The sequence below is a fragment of the Xenopus laevis genome, chromosome 4S, assembly GCF_017654675.1.
Source record: "Xenopus laevis strain J_2021 chromosome 4S, Xenopus_laevis_v10.1, whole genome shotgun sequence".
Lineage (NCBI taxonomy): Eukaryota > Metazoa > Chordata > Amphibia > Anura > Pipidae > Xenopus > Xenopus laevis.
Window position 1 is genome coordinate 1,541,338 of NC_054378.1, and position 24,180 is coordinate 1,565,517.

A 24,180-nucleotide genomic window follows, 5' to 3' on the forward strand; every position below is an offset into this window, starting at 1 on the left:
GCCACCCACGGGCCGATAAAAGCTGGCGAGAGATCCAGTCTACAGCTTATTAGCCTCTCGCCCAGGCTTCTCTGATCAGGTTTAAAAATTGCGTTGCAGCGAGGATTAATGACGAGCGAATCTGTTCTGTTTCCCCGAAAAAAAATGTTGAAATATTTGTGATACACATTGAAGTCAATGGGCGTCAAAACTATTTAGGCAAAACCATTTTTACACTCTCAGCTCTTTTGCCCAAATGCATTAAAGTCAATGGGCATCAAAATCATTTTAAACATAATGACTCAAAGCTAAAACCCACATTTTGCCACAAGACAATAATCAAAAGAACCATTCAGACAACATTATTCGTTTTGGAGAAAAAAAAGGGGGGGGGGATATTTATTTAGAGAAACAGATGCAGGGCCGGAACTAGGGGTCGGCAGAAGAGGCACAAAGCTGGGGGGTCGCCTGGCATCTGACTTCTCTGCCACCCACCCCCAGTCCAATTCCCTGTCTCCACTCAAGCTGCGCATCTCCCCTTGTGCATCTGGGCCTTGCCCACCAACCCAACGCAATTCTAACTCCTTGAAACTTTCTAAATACAATCAATTACACACCTCCCAACATTTTGGAAGTAAAAAGAGGGACAAAATATTTGTAGCGCAGCAAATTTTTGACCACACCCCTTTCTGTGGCCACACCCCCTAATTACCATGTTCATTTTACAAAATTTGGCAGGTTATGAAAGTTTGAAAATATTTCTCCTTATCTAAACTGTGTTTTTGTGTCTCAAAATTGTTACAAAGGCTCTTATTTGCACCTGTTAGCTGTTCTGGGCTCTCTGCTAAAAGCCAATTAAGTGAGAAACTTTATTTCTTTTTCTGGCTGTTCAGTGCAGAGAAAAGAGGGACTTTCCAGTACAAATGAGGGACTGCGGGTTGAGCTGTCAAAAGAGGGACTGTCCCTCCGAAAAAGGGACAGTTGGGAGGTATGTAATTAAATATTCTGCATTGTTTCTGAAATAATCAAGTTTATCTTCACTATTCCTCTCTCAGCATCTGTTTCTCTTCATTCTCTCTTCATGCAGCAGTTGGGTGTCAGATATTCACTGACAGTTACATCCAATATATCTTATAGGGGGGCTCCTTTTGCCTAGAAGACCCCATCTAAACCCAAACACTCTGTAAGGCTACAAATGTATTGTTATTGTTACTTTTTATTCCTCATCTGTCTATTCAGGCCTCTCCTATTCATATTCCAGTCTCTTATTCACATCAGTGCATGGTTGCTAGGGGAATTGGGACCATAGCAACAGCCTAAAGTCCAAACTGAAGAGCTGCTGAATAAAAAGAGAAATAAGTGAAAAAGCACAAATAATAATAATAATAAAAAAGGAAAGTCAATTAGAAATAGTCTGAGAATATCCCTCAGTCCATTATAAGTAAAGTGTTTGTGTGAAGCAGCAGGTTTAAGTGTAAAAGACATTTGACTGAGTGAATAATAATAATAATAATGTGTTTCAATGACAGGATTTACACTCAGTCTTTATTCACTACTGAGGCCACATCGGCTCTTTCTTTACTTCGGACATACTCGGCTTTCCCCGGCTCTCTTTCCGATACCGGAAGCACTCGTTCATATCCGGATCTAATTCATTCGAACGCTTCGTCCCTCCCCCGGAAGACTCTTCTTTATTCCGGAAGTTCCCCCTCTTTCTTCCCCCCCCACGGGCACCGGAAGCGCGCGCGGATTCCCGAGTTATTGTGCGCGGCGGGAGAGAGCAAGATGGCGGCTAATATGTACCGGGTGGGAGGTGAGAAGTTGCAGTAGAATTAATGAGAACACAAAGGTTTATATGTGCGGCCGGTATTGTCTACTGAAAGCCGCACTTTATGTTCTGTCTCAGGAGAGTCTCTACCGACTACTTTCTACTTCCTCTCACACACTGACACACTGAGACTCAATACGGAATTAAAGCAAACGCGTCATGTTTAATGGAATCAGCCTTTTTATCTTCTGTCTCTTCCCTCTCTGTATATCTGTCTCTCTGTCTCTGTATCCTCAATATAGAACTGTGCTGTGAGCTTATATATATATCTGTATCTCTGTCTCTGTATCTCTGTCTTTAGCTCTGTATCTTTATCTCTGTAACTCTGTCTCTGTATCTTTATCTCTGTATCTCTATCTTTGTCTCTGTATCTCTATCTTTCACTCTGTATCTTTATCTCTCTCTGTATATCTATCTTTATCTCTGTATCTCTGTATATCTATCTTTATCTCTGTATATCTATCTTTGTCTCTGTATCTCTGTCTCTGTACATCTATCTTTAGCTTTGTATCTTTATCTCTGTATCTCTGTATATCTATCTTTATCTCTGTATATCTATCTTTGTCTCTGTATCTCTGTCTCTGTACATCTATCTTTAGCTTTGTATCTTTATCTCTGTATCTCTGTATATCTATCTTTATCTCTGTATATCTATCTTTGTCTCTGTATCTCTGTCTCTGTACATCTATCTTTAGCTTTATATCTTTATCTCTGTATCTCTGTATATCTATCTTTAGCTCTGAATCTGTATCTCTGTATCTTTATCTCTGTATCTTTCTCTGTATATCTATCTTTGTCTCTGTATCTCTGTCTCTGTATATCTATCTTTAGCTCTGTATCTTTATCTCTGTATATCTATCTTTGTCTCTGTATCTCTGTACATCTATCTTTAGCTTTATATCTTTATCTCTGTATCTCTGTATATCTATCTTTAGCTCTGAATCTGTATCTCTGTATCTTTCTCTGTATATCTATCTTTGTCTCTGTATCTCTGTCTCTGTATATCTATCTTTAGCTCTGTATCTTTATCTCTGTATCTCTGTATATCTATCTTTAGCTCTGTATCTGTATCTCTGTATCTGTATCTCTGTATCTGTATCTCTGTATCTGTATCTCTGTATCTGTATCTCTGTATCTGTATCTCTGTATCTGTATCTCTGTATCTGTATCTCTGTATCTGTATCTCTGTATCTGTATCTCTGTCTCTCTCTGTATCTCTGTATCTGTGTCTCTGTATCTCTGTATATCTATTTTTGTCTCTGTATCTCTATCTCTCTCTCTATCTTGGTGCCACATCATTTTGAGCAGAACTTAGTGTTGTGGGGCCTTTTGATTGTAAGGGCAGAGACACACGCTCAGATTCTGGGAGATTAGTTGCTGAGCGACAAATTTCCTCTTCTTTGGCAGACTAATCTCCCTGAACTGCCTCCTGCCGGCTACAATGTAAATCACTGAGGGGAACGCAATCCGTTCGCTTAGTTTTCTGACGTTGCCCCACGAAGGAACTTCAGGTGACTTCCAAAAACAAAGCTCCCTGAGTGCCATCCCGCTGCCAATTTATATTGTACCTGGTGGGAGGCATTGTGGGGATATTAGTCACCCCAAAGAATAGCTGATTTATCGCCGGGCGACTAATCTCCCTGAATCTGAACGTGTGTCTCTGCCCTAAGAGTTATAACCTGTGTATGTTGCGCACAATCAACGCTGGTATTTACATCGCTTTCGATTTCCTCAAGGTGACACATTATTTGCACTTTGCTTATATTGGAGGTTAAATGTTAGTGAGTATTTACATTTTTTTGTCTTAACCCCATTGCAGACTAATTATTTCTTATCCTTTATTGGTGACACTTTGAAATGACACTTTTCCCACATTGTTTCTCCTTTTCATTAGTCACATTCACACAATAGGAGCCATTTCATTAGGAGTCAAGAGATGGAAATTACATCTGGGCTTGGGGTGAAAGATGTTGAGTGTCCCAGAGGATCTGATGTGAATGATGTATTATTTCTGTAAAGCACATGGAATATATCCATATATATTTATAAGTAAAGAAATCTAATATCAAAGCCATAGTGGATTCATAGGAGGCAGTATGTTAAATATATGTGATGCTTTCTGTAAAACCAATCTCAATGCCTTGACCTTAGGGGTTTTCTTTGTTTCAGGACAGTAAAAAATTGTTTCCTGTTCAAAAATAGAGCATTGTATTGGTTCAGGTTCAACTTTGCTCTGTAATTAAAAGCCTTCGATGTGCCTTCAGTAACCCATAGCAACCAATCACATGTTTGTTTTTAGGGTGATCAGGTAATGCTACCTGCTGGTTAGTTGCTATGGGTTACTAGAAGCCTAATTAAGAGCTTTTATCTTTATACGACAAAAATGCTGGAATTTGGCCAACTCCTGAACCAAACACTTGAACCTGAGCTTTTTCCTAATTCCAAAAAGAGCTAGAATTAGATTTTTATGACTTAATAACAGGCCATAAAAATACTAATCTGCTGTTTTGATATGATGGACAAATAAGCAGATCTTTATCCAATTTGGTCTCATGTAAATCAGATTGTTCTGCTGTCAGGATGGACCAGTGGTCTCTACATTCACAGACGTGTAACTGTTACAGTCTATAATATTTAGCAGTTACAGGCAAGTCACACATTGTCATATAATGATACGTGAGATTGTATCAAATAATCCATGTACCGTATATACTCGAGTATAAGCCGTCCCGAGTATAAGCCGAGGTAACTAATTTTACCTCCAAAAACTGGGAAAGCTTATTGACTCGAGTATAAGCCTAGGTTGAGAAATGCAGCAGCTTCTGGTAAGTTGCAATCAAAAAATTGAGGGGTTCTGCCCCCACTGGAGGTGCCGGTGTCTCGTTTTTGGATGCCGGCGACCATTCTTGGAGACTATTCTTGGACACCGTTTTTGTGCTTGACCCGAGTATAAGCCGAGGTAGAGTTTTTCAGCATATTTTGGGGGCTAAAAAACTCGGCTTATACTCGAGTATATACGGTATATACACCGTGGCCTGTGTAAGAACATCTCTTTTTCTTTTCTTAAAGGGGCTGTTCACCTTCCAAACACTCTTTCAGTTGAGTTGTTTTCAGATTGTTCTCCTGAAATAGACTTTTTTTCAATTGCTTTTCAACTTTTATTTTTTATCATTTTTCCAAAATCAAAGTTTAATGTTCTCTAGTGCTTGAGTCTGACAGCTCAGTAATTCAGGTGCAGATTCTGAACTGTTACAATTTGAGACAATTAGTTGACACGTTTAGTTGACACGTTTAGTTGACACGTTTAGTTGATACATTTCTCAGTATCTGTGGAAAATTAGAAACTATTGTATCAAGTCTAACGGCTGCTTTTAATGAAACACAGGGATTTTGCTCAGCAGGGACAAAGATAACAAATGTATCAACTAGTTGTATCCATCTAGAACAGTTTACAGGGTCGGCGACCACCCTCCAAGAGCTGCTCTAGAAGGTGAAAAATGATACTTTAGGGCTAAGGCACAAGGGCAGATTTAGGGAGATTTAGTCGCCTGGCGAATAATCGCCTCTTCTTCGGGACGACAATCTCCCTGAACTGCCTTCCGCCGGCTACAATGAGAAACCGCCAGCACCCGCGGTGCTTCGATTTCCGCAGTTGCCTCACGAGAAAACTTCGGGCGACTTCGGAAATCAAAGTGCCACAATTGCATTGCTGCAGGCGATTTTTCATTTTAGCAGACGGAAGGCAGTTCAGGGAGAATGTCGCCCCGTAGAAGAGGCGATTAGTCACTAAATCTCCCCAAATCTGCCCGTGTGCCCCTGCCCTTACACTTCAATATTAGAAAACCAGTCACACGTAGAAAATAGAAAGTAAATGGAAAAATACTTTATTTCTGGTGAACTGTCTGAAACCAACTGAAGTGAAACAAAGTGTCGGAAGGTGAACAACCCCATTGATATGTGTATTTTTAATAAGGTTGGTTCCTGCCAAACTATAGGTTGTATATGTCTAAACGTTTTCTATGCGAGTGCTTGATATTGAATCCTTTTCCACCAAAGCACACACGGCTTGACTGCTCACTTTAAAAAACAGACTGAAGTTTGACAATATATGTGTAGATTGCCTGCACTATTTATGTACCATATAACTTCTTGTTTAGCTTTGTCTGGTAACGAGGTTTCTTAGATTAACCTTGAGACAGACATTGTGATCACTGCTCTTAAAGGAGAACTAAACCCCCAAACTAATGAAAACTCCTACCGTCCATAGTTCCCCCCCCCCCGCACAGGTTTTAATTCCTGTAAATGCCCTTAGTCTTTAATTAACCCTCGATACACAGTGAGCGGGAACTCACGGGCGCCATCTTCACCACTTTGGGGATTCCATTGCGAGGGCCTTTGTGGTTAGTGTGTAAATGTGCCTAACAACTGTATAACGCTTAGTAAAGTGGTTTCTCTCACAAAGTACCATTTCTGTCATGGGCGGAAATTCTAGTTCTATTTATTGAATTTTGTGAGAGGAGAGGCTTCTTATTCTAAATACTGGGATCTTATTGGACATCTTTTGATTGGAGGTCACACTGGGCGTTTCGGGGAGATTTAGTCGCCTGGCGACTAATCGCCTCGTCTTTGCGGCAACAAATCTCCCCCAACGCCTTCCCTCACTCTTGCACTGGCTAAAATTAAAAATCGCCGGCGCTAAGCACACGCGGTGATTCGTTTTCCAAAGTCGCCCGAAGTTTCCTCGTGAGGCAACTTCAGCGAGTTTGGAGTTTAGCATCTTCCAGATCTTTATATGGACATAGTAGCGGCATTTTAAAGTCACATTATGTGTAGTGAAGCAATTAAGATGTTTTCTTAAAGGCCAAACTGAATCTTGGATCCAGTGCCTCCTTATGTGATACCCACTGTGCTTGAGGTGCAATGTAAGTGTTTTACAAGTGACATTATAATGTAACATTTTCCTGTACTGGTAAAACTGGTGTTTTTGCTTCAGAAACTCTTCTATAGTTTATGGCTACACAGCAGCTTGTTTATATAAACTACAGTAGTACTTATCTGTTATCTACTGTGTATCCTGTGCTTGAATGGCTGCCCCCATGGCTACACAGCGGCTTGTTTATATAAACTATAGTAGTACTTATCTGTTATCTACTGTGTATCCTGTGCTTGAATGGCTGCCCCCATGGCTACACAGCAGCTTGTTTATATAAACTATAGTAGTACTTATCTGTTATCTACTGTGTATCCTGTGCTTGAATGGCTGCCCCCATGGCTACACAGCGGCTTGTTTATATAAACTATAGTAGTACTTATCTGTTATCTACTGTGTATCCTGTGCTTGAATGGCTGCCCCCATGGCTACACAGCAGCTTGTTTATATAAACTATAGTAGTACTTATCTGTTATCTACTGTGTATCCTGTGCTTGAATGGCTGCCCCCATGGCTACACAGCAGCTTGTTTATATAAACTATAGTAGTACTTATCTGTTATCTACTGTGTATCCTGTGCTTGAATGGCTGCCCCCATGGCTACACAGCAGCTTGTTTATATAAACTACAGTAGTACTTATCTGTTATCTACTGTGTATCCTGTGCTTGAATGGCTGCCCCCATGGCTACACAGCAGCTTGTTTCTATAAACTATAGTAGTACTTATCTGTTATCTACTGTGTATCCTGTGCTTGAATGGCTGCCCCCATGGCTACACAGCAGCTTGTTTATATAAACTATAGTAGTACTTATCTGTTATCTACTGTGTATCCTGTGCTTGAATGGCTGCCCCCATGGCTACACAGCAGCTTGTTTATATAAACTATAGTAGTACTTATCTGTTATCTACTGTGTATCCTGTGCTTGAATGGCTGCCCCATGGCTACACAGCAGCTTGTTTCTATAAACTATAGTAGTACTTATCTGTTATCTACTGTGTATCCTGTGCTTGAATGGCTGCCCCCATGGCTACACAGCAGCTTGTTTATATAAACTACAGTAGTACTTATCTGTTATCTATTGTGTATCCTGTGCTTGAATGGCTGCCCCCATGGCCACACAGCAGCTTGTTTATATAAACTATAGTAGTACTTATCTGTTATCTACTGTGTATCCTGTGCTTGAATGGCTGCCCCCATGGCTACACAGCAGCTTGTTTATATAAACTATAGTAGTGTTTCTGAAGCAACACTGTATAATCTTGTCATTCCTTTAAAACACTTTCATTTTTTGATGTTACTGTTCCTTTAAGTCAGTGTGCAGCGCAGAAGGAGTGTGATAAATAAATGAGTGTGAGAGTGTTAGAGTGTAAGCCTGTATGCTGCAAGTTGTTTGTACCAGTGCAGTGACCTATAACAACCAGATTGTATTAGTCTACTGCAGCCTGAAGGTAAAGTCAATGCCCTGACTCAAATTTGCTGCTTGTGTTTTGAGTTTTATCTTTTTCTCTGTAAAGTATTGACTTGTTGTTTGACTTGATTTTGGAGCAAGTGCTGCACTGGCTGTTACAATGGGAATGTTCTGGACTGGATTTATGCATGATTTATTTTTCATAGACACGGGATGTTTCATGAAATTAAAGCTGGGATATGTTGTGTTAGTATTTTGTGACATTCATCAAAGAAACCTATTTATTACAAACGTAGCAGAGGAGAACCCACCATAGTGGAGGTGCATGTAGAGATCAGCAGTTCAGCACACGCTTGTGTCTACTAGAAATCCCTAAGGAACCCACTCTCCATGTATTTGATATATTCCTGCTCTCCGCACATCAGACTCCCATATGTAGAGCCTGGAGTTTGACTGCAAGTTCTGCACTGCGACTTTACACACAAACCACAATGTGTAACAAGTATGACTGAAGATTTCCATTCATCCAAGTCATGGTATATCTAGTAGAAGTAATTCTAAAACAACTGGACTTGCTGATTAATCAATGAAGACATTTCACTACTTATAGGAGCAGCTTCTTCAGTACAACTGACTGTAACCCAACAGAATCTACACCTCTGTGAGTTTCAGATGTCAGTTACAATGTGCCATTGTGATTGGATTAGTGGAAGAGTTTATTGGCTGAGAACTTCCCACACCAGTTAGTTGTACTGAAGAAGCTGCTCCTATAAGTAGTGAAATGTCTTCATTGATTACTCAGCGAGTCCAGTTGTTTTAGAAATTACTTCTACTAGGTGTAACCAAGTATTTGGAGAGTTCAGTACCTGATAATAATTTATTTTACAGAACATCAGCTTGTGTTAATGAAATCTATGGTTGCCTCTTGACCTTCTCATTTTGTGTTTTTGCTTTTAGATTACGTCTATTTTGAGAATTCTTCCAGTAATCCATATCTCATCCGGAGAATAGAGGAACTTAATAAGGTAACGGCGCCTAGAAATCCGTTTATAGAAACCCCCGTACATGAAACCCCCGTACATGAAGCCCCCGTACATGAAGCCCCCGTACATGAAGCCCCGTACATGAAGCCCCCGTACATGAAGCCCCCGTACATGAAGCCCCCGTACATGAAGCCCCCGTACATGAAGCCCCGTACATGAAGCCCCGTACATGAAGCCCCGTACATGAAGCCCCGTACATGAAGCCCCGTACATGAAGCCCCGTACATGAAGCCCCGTACATGAAGCCCCGTACATGAAGCCCCGTACATGAAGCCCCGTACATGAAGCCCCGTACATGAAGCCCCCGTACATGAAGCCCCCGTACATGAAACCCCCGTACATGAAACCCCCGTACATGAAACCCCCGTACATGAAACCCCCGTACATGAAACCCCCGTACATGAAACCCCCGTACATGAAACCCCCGTACATGAAACCCCCGTACATGAAACCCCCGTACATGAAACCCCCGTACATGAAACCCCCGTACATGAAACCCCCGTACATGAAACCCCCGTACATGAAACCCCCGTACATGAAACCCCCGTACATGAAACCCCCGTACATGAAACCCCCGTACATGAAACCCCCGTACATGAAACCCCCGTACATGAAACCCCCGTACATGAAACCCCCGTACATGAAACCCCGTACATATCCTGCAGTGAAACCGTCAATTCTCTGCCCTCTTTTTCTCTAGACGGCAAACGGGAACGTAGAAGCGAAAGTTGTGTGTTTATTCCGCCGCAGGGACATTTCCAGCAGCTTGAACAGCCTCGCTGATAGTAACGCACGTGAGTATTGCGCATACAAAGCACAATGATTTGGTAGTATGGATGAGACCTATCTCATAGAATTCTAGGGATGCACCGAATCCAGGATTCGGTTCGGGATTCGGACAGGATTCTGCCTTTTTCAGCAGGATTCGGCTTTGGCCGAATCCTTCTGTCCACCTGAACCGAATCCAAATCCTAATTTGCATATGCAAATTAGGGGCGGATAGGGAAATTGCGTGACTTTTTGTCACAAAACAAGGAAGTAAAAAATGTTTTCAGCCAAATCCTTGGTGAAGGATTCGGGGGTTCAGCCGAATCCAAAATAGTGGATTCGGTGCATCCCTATAGAATTCACAGGTATGGCAGAACTGGGGGAAAAGAGTTAGTGGATTCTTTGTATTATCTGGAATTGCTTTTATTTGCCACGTTTATCTCTGTACAGGAGAGTTTGAGGATGAATCGAAGCAGCCAACTGTTGGAGAGACCAATAGACACCAGTTAAAACATCGGGAGCTCTTTTTATCCCGTCAGTTTGAATCCCTACCAGCAACACACATCAGGTATATTATATATAGATATATGGATGCCTAAAAGTCTCTGCCCCCAATACACTTACTGCAGGAAGCTTCTTTATCAAGTACAATTGTTGTTTGGTTCGGTATTACTTATTTTTTATTAATGGATGATTGATATTGGGAGGTTTCGCTGTATATCCAGCATCAAGCTCTGTCTTATTTGTTCTGGTTGTGATGGAGCCTTTGCTCAATGCCCAATGCAGGGTGTTGAGTGGAGTTTTCTCTTCTTACTCCAGATAATGGCTAAATATCTTTTCTTTTAATAAATCTTAAATTCAATATTTACAATGACCGGGAGAGGCCAGAATAGAACGAGTAATAAAAAGTAGCAATTATATATTTGTAGCCTTACAGAGCGTTCCGTTTAGGGGCAGATTTATTAAGGGTCGGATAGTAAATTCTGAATTTTGGTCAGAACTCACAAATTCGAATTGGGAATAATCCAAATTCGATATTTATCAAACCTTGATCCTGGGAACAATTCTAATTTGACTATTCTCCACCTAAATCCTGCCGAGTTTATGTAGAAGTCAATGGGAGAGGTCCAGTGACCCATTTGAAGATGTTAATAGCCTTGACATTCGAGTTTTTATGGAGAAAAAATTCTAGTCGCTTTTGGTCGAAAACAAATTGAATTTTCGAATCGTCACTATTCAGTCGTTTCAAAATTAATTTTATTAAAGTAAAAAATTCACATAAATTCGACCATTGATAAATCTCCCCATTAGTGCTGGATATCTTTCGGGTGTTTAAAGGTCAGTCTATGTGTATGTTTATTCAGTGTTGCTGTGTCGTTTTTTTTGTGTATCCATCATGGATATTGTGTGAAGAGATTGTTGAATACTTTGTTTCCATGTGGTTGTGATGCAGGGGGAAGTGTAACGTGACTCTCCTGAATGAAACCGACATCCTAAGCCAATATTTGGAGAAGGAGGTATTTGTCTTCGGATGTTCCTAACTTTCCAGCTTTTTAGTCACATCTCCTAAATGCTTCTCTGCCTCCTGTCCCGTAGGATTGTTTTTTTTATTCGCTGGTGTTTGATCCCGTTCAGAAGACTTTACTGGCTGATCAGGGGGAGATCCGTGTTGGTTCCAAATATCAAGCTGAGATTCCTGATCAGCTGGCAGAAGGTAAGCAGCCATTGTATGTACTTTTATTTTTAGCTGAACTCCAAACAGACAAGGCTCTTTTTTTTTCCAAACCAAATGTTTTTTTTCCTCTCTAATGCCTTTTTTTCATACTAGGAGAATCTGATAACAGAAACCAGCAGAAGATGGAGATCAAAGTTTGGGATCCAGAGAATCCCCTGACAGACAGACAAATTGACCAGTTTCTGGTGGTGGCAAGGTAAAAAAATAAATGTAGGACTCGAACACCATGATACAGAATAAATAGTATGTGAAAGTCTGATGTTTTGCTGTAAAGTTGGGAACATATCTGCAATGGTATATTATGTTTTGGTGCCACTTTTTCCTTAGGACATGTTAGGGAAGCATTGAATCCATAATTGTTGGATTCGGGTAAATACTGAACCCTCCACCAAAGATTCATCTAAATACCAAACCATATCTGAGCACTGACGAGAAGTTGGCAGTCAGATTGATGAGTATTACAATTAAAGGGATACTAAAACAAAACTCATCAATTAATAGTGCTGCTTCAGCAGAATTCTGCACTAAAATCTGTTTTCGCAAAAGAGCAAGCAGATTTTTTTATATTTAATTTTGAAATCTGACATGGGGCTAGACATATTGTCAGTTTCCCAGCTGCCCCCAGTCATGTGACTTGTGCTCTGATAAACTTCAGTCTCTCTTTACTGCTGTACTGCAAGTTGGACTGATATCACCCCCCCCCCAGCAGCCAAACAAAAGAACAATGGGAAGGTAACCAGATAGCAGCTCCATAACACAAGATAACAGCTGCCTGGTAGATCTAAGAACAACACTCAATAGTAAAATCCAGGTCCCACTGAGACACATTCAGTTACATTGAGTAGGAGAAACAACAGGCTGCCAGAAAGCAGTTCCATCCTAAAGTGCTGGCCCTTTCTGAAATCACATGACCAGGCAAAATGAGCTGAGATGCACCTACACACCAATATTACAACTAAATACACTTGCTGCTTCAGGAATGACATTTTATATTGTACAGTCAATTATTTGCAGTGTCATTTAGAAATAAAAACGACATCATAGCTGTTTTTACACTCTCTATAGGGCTGTTGGAACCTTTGCAAGAGCTTTAGATTGCAGCAGTTCAATTAGACAGCCAAGCTTACATATGAGTGCTGCGGCAGCATCTCGTGACATCACACTGGTAAGTTGTCATTTGTATTCATAATGCAGAGAAACGCTGAGATTCGGAGATTTAGTTGCCCGGCAATAAATCGCCTCTTCTTCAGGGCGACTTATCTCCCCGAACTCTAGAATCTAAATCGCCGGCGGGATGGCAGTCTGAGTGCTTCGTTTTCCAAAGTCACCTGACGTTTCCTCGTGAGGCAACTTTAGAAAACAAAGCGAATGGATTGTCATCCTGCTGGTGATTAACATTCTAGCCGGCGGGAGGCAGTTCGGGGAGATTAGTCGCCCGTAGAAAAGATTTGCCGCTGGATGACTAATCTCCCAGAATCTGAGCGCGTGTCTCTGCCCTTAACATTCCCCAGATAACTTTATTCTATAGTCTGTAAAACATATATTTTGTTTTAGTTTCATGCCATGGATACACTACAGAGGAATGGCTATGACCTTGCCCGTGCAATGTCCACACTAGTTCCTCAAGGTGGGCCAGTACTCTGCAGGGATGAAATGGAGGAATGGTCGGCATCGGAGGCTATGCTTTTTGAGGAAGCACTGGAGAAATATGGCAAGGACTTTAATGACATCCGACAAGATTTTGTGAGTTTCGTTACATAAACTGGTGCACCAGGATTGGCCAATTACATAGGGATAACTATACTTGATTTCGGAGGAGTCTGCCCCAGTGTCTATATTATTCTCCAATTTACTAAAATGTGGACAAATTACATTGTTGAAGATTCTCCGTAATAATTTGGCTGCAGTACAGCTATGGGACCTGTTATCCAGAATGCTCGGGACCTGGGGCTTTCTGGATAATGGATCTTTCCGTAATTTGGATCTTCATATGTTGAGTCTGCTAGAGAATCATATAAATATGAAATAAACCCAATAGGCTGGTTTTGCTTCCAATAAGGATTAATTATATCTTCGTTTGGATCATTTACAGTTTTAAAGGGAAGTCGTTTTTTAAAAAAAATTTGGAATATTCGGATAAAATAAAGTCTATGGGCACCAGCTTTTTCATGTTTCTGGATAACGGATCCCATACCTGTACTGCAATAGTCTAGTAGGAAGTGGCTGCTGACAAGATTTTACAGTAACAAAAAGTAATAAAGTGCAAAAAGCAAGAAAGTGCGTTTCTTCACTAGAGTATAATGCAATGCAAACACAGATCCAAATTACGACAAGGTTATCTCTCTTATTTTAATCAAATAATTCAACATTTTTCCTTTGAAACCGTACCTTGTGCTTGATCCCAAGTATAATTAAGATATAGAATATATAATTAAAAACCCTTATTGGGGCAAAATAATCCTACTTTGTTAATTTAGTGTTTACAAGATATTTTTTTAGTAGAAATATTGAGATCTAAATTAAGAAAAGACCCTGTATCTGGAAAACCCCAGGTGCCAAGCATTGTGGGTAAAAGGTCCCATATCAATACGTCTCTTTTAACCAGCACCTCTCTCCCACTCTTTCCAGCTCCCTTGGAAATCTCTTGCTAGTATCGTTCAGTTCTACTACATGTGGAAAACGACAGACCGATATATCCAACAGGTAAGGTTCTATATTGGGCTGATCTCAATGAGCAAAATTTAGCATTTTCAGCATTTTCCATTAACTGCCTCATCTTCCTGCAGAAACGGCTGAAAGCAGCTGAGGCTGACAGCAAACTGAAACAAGTCTACATCCCCACCTAGTGAGTCCCTCCATTTTTAATTCATATATTTTATTCTGATTTCAATTCACTAGTTGACATTCAGTAATGTATATGGATATTAACTCTTAATTGGGTGTGTATATTTATTATTTTTTTCTTGCATTTCCCAGTACAAAACCCAATCCCAATCAAATTATTTCTGTGGGCTCTAAGCCAGGTCTTAACGGAGCAGGATTCCAGAAGGGTCTGACCTGTGAGAGCTGTCACAGTAAGTCATTTAACCCTTTGTGTGCCACTGTTCTGCCTTGCCTCATTTACATGATAAGCAGGGCCCAATAGAAGTGGATGAATGGATTAGTGCATTTCAATAAACCTGTGTTTTGCTTGTTTATGGTACTGCATTACAGATCAGTTATTGTACATTAAAGGGGAACTATTGTGAAAATTAAAATTGAATATAATCTTCATCATACTGAAATAAGAAGCTTTCTAAATACAATTAAATATTCTGTATTGTTTCTGAAATAATCAAGTTTATCTTCACTATTCCTCTCTCAGCATCTGTTTCTCTTCATTCTCTCTTCATGCAGCAGTTGGATGTCAGATATTCACTGACAGTTAGATCCAATATATCTTATAGGGGGGCTCCTTTTGCCTAGAAGATGTATTAGAGGTCACTCTATTAAACTCACCAGACATCATGTCTCTCTACATGCAGGATTTGTGCAAAAGGCAGTTATTTAGTTACATTTTGTTTGTACTGGAATCAGTTATTTGAGTGATCACTAATACATCTGCTAGGAAAGGAGCCCCCCTATAAGATATATTGGATGTAACTGTCAGTGAATATCTGACACCCAACTGCTGCATGAAGAGAGAATGAAGAGAAACAGATGCTGAGAGAGGAATAGGGAACATAAACTTGATTATTTCAGAAACAATGCAGAATATTTAATTGATTGTATTTAGAAAGTGTCTTCGTTCAGTATAATAAAGTTTATATTGAATTTTCATGATAGTTCCCCTTTAATAAGCTGCAATTTAATATTCATACATTAGAGGGCGTCAAAGCAACTTTTTCAAAATCCTTATTAGCTCCAACGGTGAGACTCTCCAGCAATGTTATACCTGTTGTACCAGTGTGTCTGAATTAGCTGAGCTGGTTGGACCTAGAGACGCACAGGATCTGACTGTAGGTTACGTGATTAATGGGATGAAAATGTTTTTTCATGTCCTTCCGCATATGCAAATAGGTTTAAAATTCTAACAAATCCTTCCTGAAAGATCTGGTGTTCAGCTGAATCCTGAAAATATAGATTTATAGTTGGACTAATGACTATCTATACTATAATATACTATAATCTTTCATCCTATCAGGTATTTAGCCTGCTATTATAAATAATATATTTAATGTCTGTGTTGAAGGGTAACATTAAAACTTCAGATTGGCTACTGCTCTTCTTTCCATTTCTTGCAATTGGGATAAGGTTCTCTTCAGATGTAGGACACAATGATTTGTTGCCCAAAAGGGGGTCCGTTGATGGGGCGCAGGATTTATGGCTACAGTTTAGTGCTTGTTGCAACATCCAGTCATTGAATAAGTGTTTTTTTCCTGTTTCTCTACTTCAGCCACAGTGTCTGCCCAGTGGTATGCGTGGGGTCCCCCCAATATGCAGTGTCGCCTGTGTGCTTCCTGCTGGATTTATTGGAAGAAATACGGTGGTCTTAAAACCCCAACACAGTTGGAGGGAGCAGCACGGAACATAGGAGTAAGTGCACTGAATTTTCCTTTTACCCACCAACTGCTAGTGGATGCCATCTCCTCTTCCTTTTTTTTCTTTCACTTTCTTTCATTAAATTAGTAAAAAAGCAATCAATCTTTTTAAAAAAATCCTTTTAGCAGCTCATTACTACATTGTAGATGATTGAGTCAGCGGAGTGAGGCTCTTTCCTTTCAGGACTCTCCCGAAATGCAGTCTCCTCTTTCTTCACCTTTGTTTCTTTTATTAAAATGTTTTTAAAAAAACCCTTCTACCAGTTCATAACTACATTGTGCAGATTAGGCACTTTATTTTGATTTTGTTTGTGTTTTTTAGGAACCACATTCCAGGGGCCATCTTTCTCGGCCAGAGGCTCAGAGCTTGTCCCCATACACTACCAGTGCTAACCGCGCTAAACTGCTTGCGAAAAACCGTCAGACCTTCCTGCTGCAGACGACCAAGCTGACTCGCATTGCGCGGCGTACGTGTAGAGACATTCTCCAGCCCAGGAGAGCTGCGCGCCGCCCTTATGCCCCCGTCAACTCCAACTCGATCAAAGCTGAATGTGAGCCACGTTTTACATTTGGGTTACATCCTCTATTGCTTGTACCCTATTCACTCTTCCAAGTATAACGTAGTTCAACTACTTCTTCTTTCTCAGGTTCTGTTCGCCTTCCAAAAGCAGCAAAGACCCCTCTGAAAATTCTCCCCCTTGTGCGCCCCTCCTTGGCAGCTATTGTGAAGGAACTGGGTAAGAAACAAGTTACCGATAATTGTTACCGATAATTGTTACCGATAATTGTTACCGATAATTGTGTAATGCAGTGGGATCTCGGGTAAGAGGATGACAGGATTTTAAACTGAAATTTAAATGATTTACAACTTTTGTTCAAATACACACACACACACACAATATATAGGCAAATGCAGAAGCTTTAATATTGAATAGAAGGCTCCAGATCTCCTTGCCCCACTTACACTGAAGGATAATGCAGAAAAACCCTTTAGAATAATTTGTTTCTATAAGTACTGCGATCAGTAAAAGCAGCACCCGGGTCAGCCATAAATCTTCTAAGGACCACAGAAAACTGTGGCCTTTGTTCAGGATTGTAGTATTAGTGGAGGGGACTACAAGTGATTTTTTTACTTAAAAATTGTTGGTGTTACTGTTCCTTTAAATAGTGGATAACGGATAACACCATTATGTTCTACAGAGCTTATCTACTGTGTATCCTGTGCTTGAATGGCTGCCCCCATGGCTACACAGCAGCTTGTTTCTATAAACTATAGTAGTACTTATCTGTTATCCTGTGCTTGAATGGCTGCCCCCATTGCTACACAGCAGCTTGTTTATATAAACTATAGTAGTACTTATCTGTTATCTACTGTGTATCCTGTGCTTGAATGGCTGCCCCCATGGCTACACAGCAGCTTGTTTATATAAACTATAGTAGTACTTATCTGTTATCTACTGTGTATCCTGTGCTTGAATGGCTGCCCCCATTGCTACACAGCAGCTTGTTTATATAAACTATAGTAGTACTTATCTGTTATCTACTGTGTATCCTTTGCTTGAATGGCTGCCCCCATGGCTACACAGCAGCTTGTTTATATAAACTATAGTAGTACTTAGCTGTTATCTACTGTGTATCCTGTGCTTGAATGGCTGCCCCCATGGCTACACAGCAGCTTGTTTATATAAACTATAGTAGTGTTTCTGAAGCAAACACATCAGTTTTAGCAGTGTAGGGCAACACCGCATTATATTTTTATTACTTTAAAACATTTTAATTTTTTGATGTTACTGTTCCTTTAACATGTTAAAATAAGTATGGAAAAATTTAATTTTTTTTTTTTTTGGTCCTTCCTCCCTCAAGCGGCCCAAGCTCCCCTTAAGCCGAAAACCCCACGTGGGACAAAGACCCCAATAAACCGGAACCAGTTAACACAGAGCAGAGGTCTGAGCGTGTTACCTCAAAAAAGAGTGTTTGAAGCAGTAAGTGCTTTATCCTCCCGTTTGCTGCATTTTCTGCTACATATGGATTTGCCTAAAAGCTCTGGTTTTATCATTTCCCATTAGCAGGTGTCTGGTGTGGGTGTTGTTCCTCCATTCTCTGCAAATGGCCGCTCGTTCTCATCGGGTGTCCGTTCTAGCACTCAGTCAGGTGTAAAGAGACAGAAGCTCAACGTTGCTGATGCCCCTAATCCAGTGGTGTTTGTGGCTACTAAAGACACAAGGTAAAGCGCAGCTGATACTGTGGCTGGTAGTGTGGGCTTACTGGTCGGCTGCTCTTTCCATCTCTTAAAGGGATACTGTCATGGGGAAAAATAAATTTTTTTCAACATGCATCAGTTAATAGTGCTGCTCCAACAGAATTCTGCACTGAAATCTGTTTCTCAAAAGAGCAAAATCTGACATGGGGCTAGACATATTGTCAGTTTCCCAGCTGCCTCCAGTCATGTGACTTGTGCTCTGGTAAACTTCAGTCACTCTTTACTAGGGATGCACCGAATCCAGGATTCAGTTTGGTATTCGGCTTTTTTCAGCAGGATTCGGCCGAATCCTTCTGCCCGGCTGAACTGAATTCTGAAATTACATAGCAAATTAGGGGCAGGCAGGGAAATCTCGTTACTTTTTGTCACAAAACAAGGAAGTAAATTTTTTTTCCCCTTCCCACCCCTAATTTGCATATGCAAATTAGGATTTGGTTTGGTATTCGGCTGAATCCAAAATAGTGGATTCAGTGCATCCCTACTCTTTACTGCTGTACTGCAAGTTGGAGTGGTATCCCCCCTCCCCCTCAGCAGCCTAACAAAAGAACAATGGGAAGGTAACCAGATAGCAGCTCCCTAACACAAGATAACAGCTGCCTGGTAGATCTAAGAACAACACTCAATAGTAAAATCCAGGTCCCACTGAGACACATTCAGTTACATTGAGTAGGAGAAACAACAGGCTGCCAGAAAGCAGTTCCATCCTAAAGTGCTGGCTCTTTCTGAAATCACATGACCAGGCAAAATGACCTGAGATGCACCTACACACCAATATTACAACTAAATACACTTGCTGCTTCAGGAATGACATTTTATATTGTACAGTCAATTATTTGCAGTGTAAACAGTGTCATTTAGAATTAAAAACCACATCATAAAAATCATGAGAGAATCCCTTTAAAATGGGAATCATTTGCTGAAAGCTCGTTTGTTTCCTCCACAGAAGTCTCAGGAAAAATCTGTCGCACATGGAGATGCGTAGAGCTGCTCGTCGCCCCAGTCTGCCGGTGAAATTAAAGGTTCCTCTCCCGCCACGACCTGCGAACCTCCTGCCTGCGCTTAATCCCGCCCACCCCGCCAGTACAAGTGAGCCAATCGTTCTGGAGGACTGAGGGACCTTATAAACAAAGTTTCCCTTTTCGGGGAGAGAATAGAGCCCTACAGCCCTGCTCTCTGTTACCCCAGCCAGGCAATAACGCTGAAGAACAGAGGGACTTAAATATTGTAAAATCAGAAAGAACCCAGGCTCCTCCTCCTCCTTCTGCTTTCCAGCAACTGTGTCCGGTTATGGCTTATTTCTCTACAGTCCTTTACTTTCCTCCCAAGCAACTTTTTTATTTTTAATATATATATTTTTTTCATGTAACTCAATTGCCCCGCCCTGTTTGTTCATACGTCATTTTAACCCCTTTTTCTCCGATCCTTTTTTTTTTAATTCTTGTTTAGTTTATGCTTTTTTTTGTACAAGAGAACAAAACCTGAGCTGTCCATCAGTAAAGTGAGGTCATTATTCAGCTTTGTGTGGATGATGGATTTCACGTAGAACGGGAGCTTTGTACTACAAGCTTTATGTGGATTTAATAAAAGGTCAGAAGTCATAACATCATTCTTGGTAGAGAGGCTGGAAAGGCCTTTTATCTGGAAATCGATGTGAATAAAACACAATGTTCTTCAGGTTCAGGTCCGAGTACATTGATGGTATCGAGTCCTTTTTATGGAGCGTCTGCTCAGGTGATGAAAAGCTGAAGTGATTCCTCCATGTTGGATTTGTCATGTACAAGTTCATGGGCCAAAGCTGTCCCATAGGAGCAACCAGAGACGACCGCTCCTCCATCTTGACTCGTATGTTTTGAACTTCTGCGCGATCCTCAGGGCTATAAATATGGTGGAGATGAAAAAGCCGTAGAACATAACGGAGCCGTGGAAGTGACTGTGGCCAATGCTGTTCCAGATTCTTCTATTTCCGAGCGTAATCACTCGTGCTCACATCAACGTGGCTCATCAATTAAAGGCCATTGCCAGCAATGCATTCGAATGATTTTATTTGGGATTTTCTTTGGCTTATTTTAAGTGTTTTATTTTCATTAGTCTATTGATTTCTGTTAGAGATACCAGCACACCCCCATGTCCAATAACCAAAAGTACAGCAGTGGTTAATTTGCTTCTACAGTGACTGCAAGATGCACACCAATGCTTTAAAGGGGAACCATTGCTAAAAATGTACTAATCTGTAGGGTATGTTTTTTTTTTTTCTTAGTTTATAAACTTAAAGGGATACTGTCAAAGGAAAAAATGTTTTGGTTTTTTTTCAAAACGCATCAGTTAATAGTACTGCATCGGTTTCTCAAAAGAGTAAACAGATTTTTTTTTTTATATTCAATTTTGAAATCTGACATGGGGCTAGACATATTGTCAATTTCCCAGCTGCCCCTGGTCATGTGACTTGTGCTCTGATAAACTTCAATCGCTCTTTACTGCTGTACTGCAAGTTGGACTGATATCACCCCCCTCCCTTTCCCCCCAGCAGCCTAACAACAGAACAATGGGAAGGTAACCAGATAGCAGCTCCCTAACACAAGATAACAGCTGCCTGGTAGATCTAAGAACAGCACTCAATAGTAAAATCCAGGTCCCACTGAGACACATTCAGTTACATTGAGTAGGAGAAACAACAGGCTGCCAGAAAGCAGTTCCATCCTAAAGTGCTGGCTCTTTCTGAAAGCACATGACCAGGCAAAATGAGCTGAGATGCACCTACACACCAATATTACAACTAAATACACTTGCTGCTTCAGGAATGACATTTTATATTGTACAGTCAATTATTTGCAGTGTAAATTAGAAATAAAAATGACATCATGACAGAATCCCTTTAAGCATTTATTTGTGATTTCCTAAACATAACTTGTTTCCATGGCTGCGGCCAACACACACAAGCTTTGTGAGATTTCACTTGGATTTACTGGCTGATTCCAGTTGGCAATATACAAAGCTTTACTGACACTTGCTGTGGTTTAGTTGTTTGCAGCAGGAATTGTTAGGTTGGGCATGCACCCCAATAAACCATTTAGAAGCATCTACGGCAATTGTTTTTGTTTTTTTTACAATAATAGTGGTGGTTCCCCTTTAAAAGGAACAAATGCCTTTGTTTGCTCTACATAGGTATAAAGGCAACACACAGAGACCCGTTTATCAATGGTCGACTTTCGAATTCGTTAATTTTTTTTCCTACTCTTTTACTTTAAATTCAAAGTGGGAGGTTATTTAAGAAAAATTTGAATGTCTAAAACTCAAACTATTACCGACTCGAAAAGTTGAAGTTTTTTCCCTGAAAAAAATAAATAAATAAAAAACTTGAATGTCAGGAAGGCTATTAACATCATCAAATGGGTCATTGGAGCTCTGCCAGTGACTTCTACATGAACTCGGCAGGTTTTAGGTGACGAATTGTTTCAAGGGTCGAGGTTTGATAAGTCTCACTTTAACAAATATTACCTGCCCCTCCTCTATGCCTTAGGCAATTACTTTCCATTCAGCACTTCCTACATGTCACTGCTCTCCCCACATTCCCCCCAATCTCTTCACCATTTAATTGTGTAACCAGGACATGGGGATGGACATCAGGTCCCCCATTCTGATGCACAAACAAGATTCTGAGATGATACAAGACTTGTCTTAATAACAGTGTCCACAAAATGGCTCCTGCCTGCTTGTTATAATTATAAATTCCCAGACTGATGGAAACAAGATTCAAATAATTTATATTGTGTAATTAAAGTTCATTTTGCTTGACTGATGTGATAAAATAGGATTTTTAATACATTTTTTGGGTGATGGGTCCCCTTTAAAGGGAAGTAAAATCTAAAATAGAATAAAGCTAGAAATACTGTATTTTGTTTACTAAACATGAATTTACTGCACCACAAGCCTAAATTAAAGGAAAAAGGAAGAGGATGGCTCAGCGGTGCTCACTGGTATAACCTCGGGCCGGTGCAGTTTTCTGCTGATAGGAGCACCAGCCTGGGGTTTCAGGTAAGTCAATACAATCACTTGGGGGTCTCAGATTATCGAAAAGCCGGAAGATGGCTGCTGTGAACTGCACCGAGGGGTAAGTAAAGAGTTAGGGGGGGGCAGCTAGGCTGGAGGGAGGGGGGTCTATTTACGGTAGGGGGGGTAGGTTTTTTTTTGTAGTTAACGGTTTAATTCTCCTTTAAGCATTCTCGCATTTTCCACTGACTCCTCAATTTCAGACAATTTTGGGGCAAAAATCTGCTGGTCACCAAATTGTCTAGAGGTTGAGCTGTTTTACCAATATTTAATGAAATTGTATTTGTATTAGGGACCCCTATACCTCCTGGGCCCCCTCTCTACTTACCCCCCTGGTGACGGCCGAATCTCTCCCATTTTGCTTCATGGCAATATTAGAAAAAGGAGTATTTCACATATATTCATTTATTAGACTTTTCTCACTGCACATATTGGACTTTATTTGGGCTACTGTTGAGCTGACTCTCGGCTGGTTTTGTACATTAGACCTGACACACTGATATATATAGTGAATAAAGTACCCCCTCTTGTTAAATATAAGGATATTATAAGTTACCGAGGAGTTTCATGACCATATAAAAGTACGAGGCCGAAGGCTGAGTGTTTTTATACAGGTCATGGAACTCCGAGGTAACTTCTAATATCCTCATATTTTGCAACTGGGGGAACTTTATTTATTATAATACACAAGTTTCAGTGAGTCATGTGACGGAAATGACATCACTACTTACCGTTTATAACTGATGACATCAGAACTCACTGTTTATATAACTGATGACATCACTAGTCACGGTTTATAAGGATATAATTTACAGGATATTCATGGCTTATATATATATATATGTAATTAATAGACATAATATTGGAACGTTACAGCAGCAGCAGGTGAAGTGTGAGCAGTAGAAGTGATTAATGCATACCTCCCAACTGTCCCTTTTTCGGAGGGACTGTCCCTCTTTTGACGGCTCAACCCGCAGTCCCTCATTTGTACTGGAAAGTCCCTCTTTTCTCTGCACTGAACAGCCAGAAAAAGAAACAAAGTTTCTCACTTAATTGGCTTTTAGCAGAGAGCCCAGAACAGCTAACAGGTGCAAATAAGAGACTTTGTAACAATTTTGAGACACAAAAACACAGTTTAGATAAGGAGAAATATTTTCAAACTTTCATAACCTGCCAAATTTTGTAAAACAAACATGGTAATTAGGGGGTGTGGCCACAGAAAGGGGTGTGGTCCAAAAATGTGCTGTTCTACGTGTGAAAATAAATGTTTGTCCCTCTTTACTGCAAAAAAGTTGGGAGGCATGTTAATTAGTGGGTGGGAAGAGTAAATAAGTAATTAATGAGCTGCTGAATGAAGGGATGGAGGTGCTGGTTGCTATAGTAACAGCAGTGACTCGGAGCAGAACATTCAGTCAGACACAGAACAAGAATCTGACGCCTGAACCACGTGACTTTGGGCGGGAGCGTTTTCTCTCACACAAACCTGTCGTATCGCTCATGTATTTGCCCCATAAACTTGTCTGTACGTCTCACCGCACGTTACGCTCTGGTCGTACAAACGCTTCAGTTTTACGACAGCCGCTAGTGTGTTTTCGGCAGC

The 24,180-nt window shown here is 40.6% G+C and overlaps 1 protein-coding gene across 1 annotated transcript; it reads left to right on the top strand.

Moving 5' to 3' along the window:
- Positions 1 to 1,755: 1,755 nt before the first annotated feature.
- Positions 1,756 to 20,207, top strand: mta2.S (metastasis associated 1 family member 2 S homeolog; the record flags this gene model as incomplete). Its single annotated transcript, NM_001095728.1, is given in 18 exon segments — positions 1,756 to 1,792; positions 9,105 to 9,172; positions 9,891 to 9,984; positions 10,409 to 10,526; positions 11,412 to 11,475; positions 11,555 to 11,672; positions 11,787 to 11,889; positions 12,759 to 12,858; positions 13,248 to 13,436; positions 14,322 to 14,396; positions 14,480 to 14,538; positions 14,670 to 14,767; positions 16,129 to 16,268; positions 16,596 to 16,824; positions 16,921 to 17,010; positions 18,137 to 18,255; positions 18,340 to 18,497; positions 19,477 to 20,207. Coding segments are annotated over 18 exon segments (2,019 nt in total). The 3' UTR covers positions 19,646 to 20,207.
- Positions 20,208 to 24,180: the final 3,973 nt, after the last annotated feature.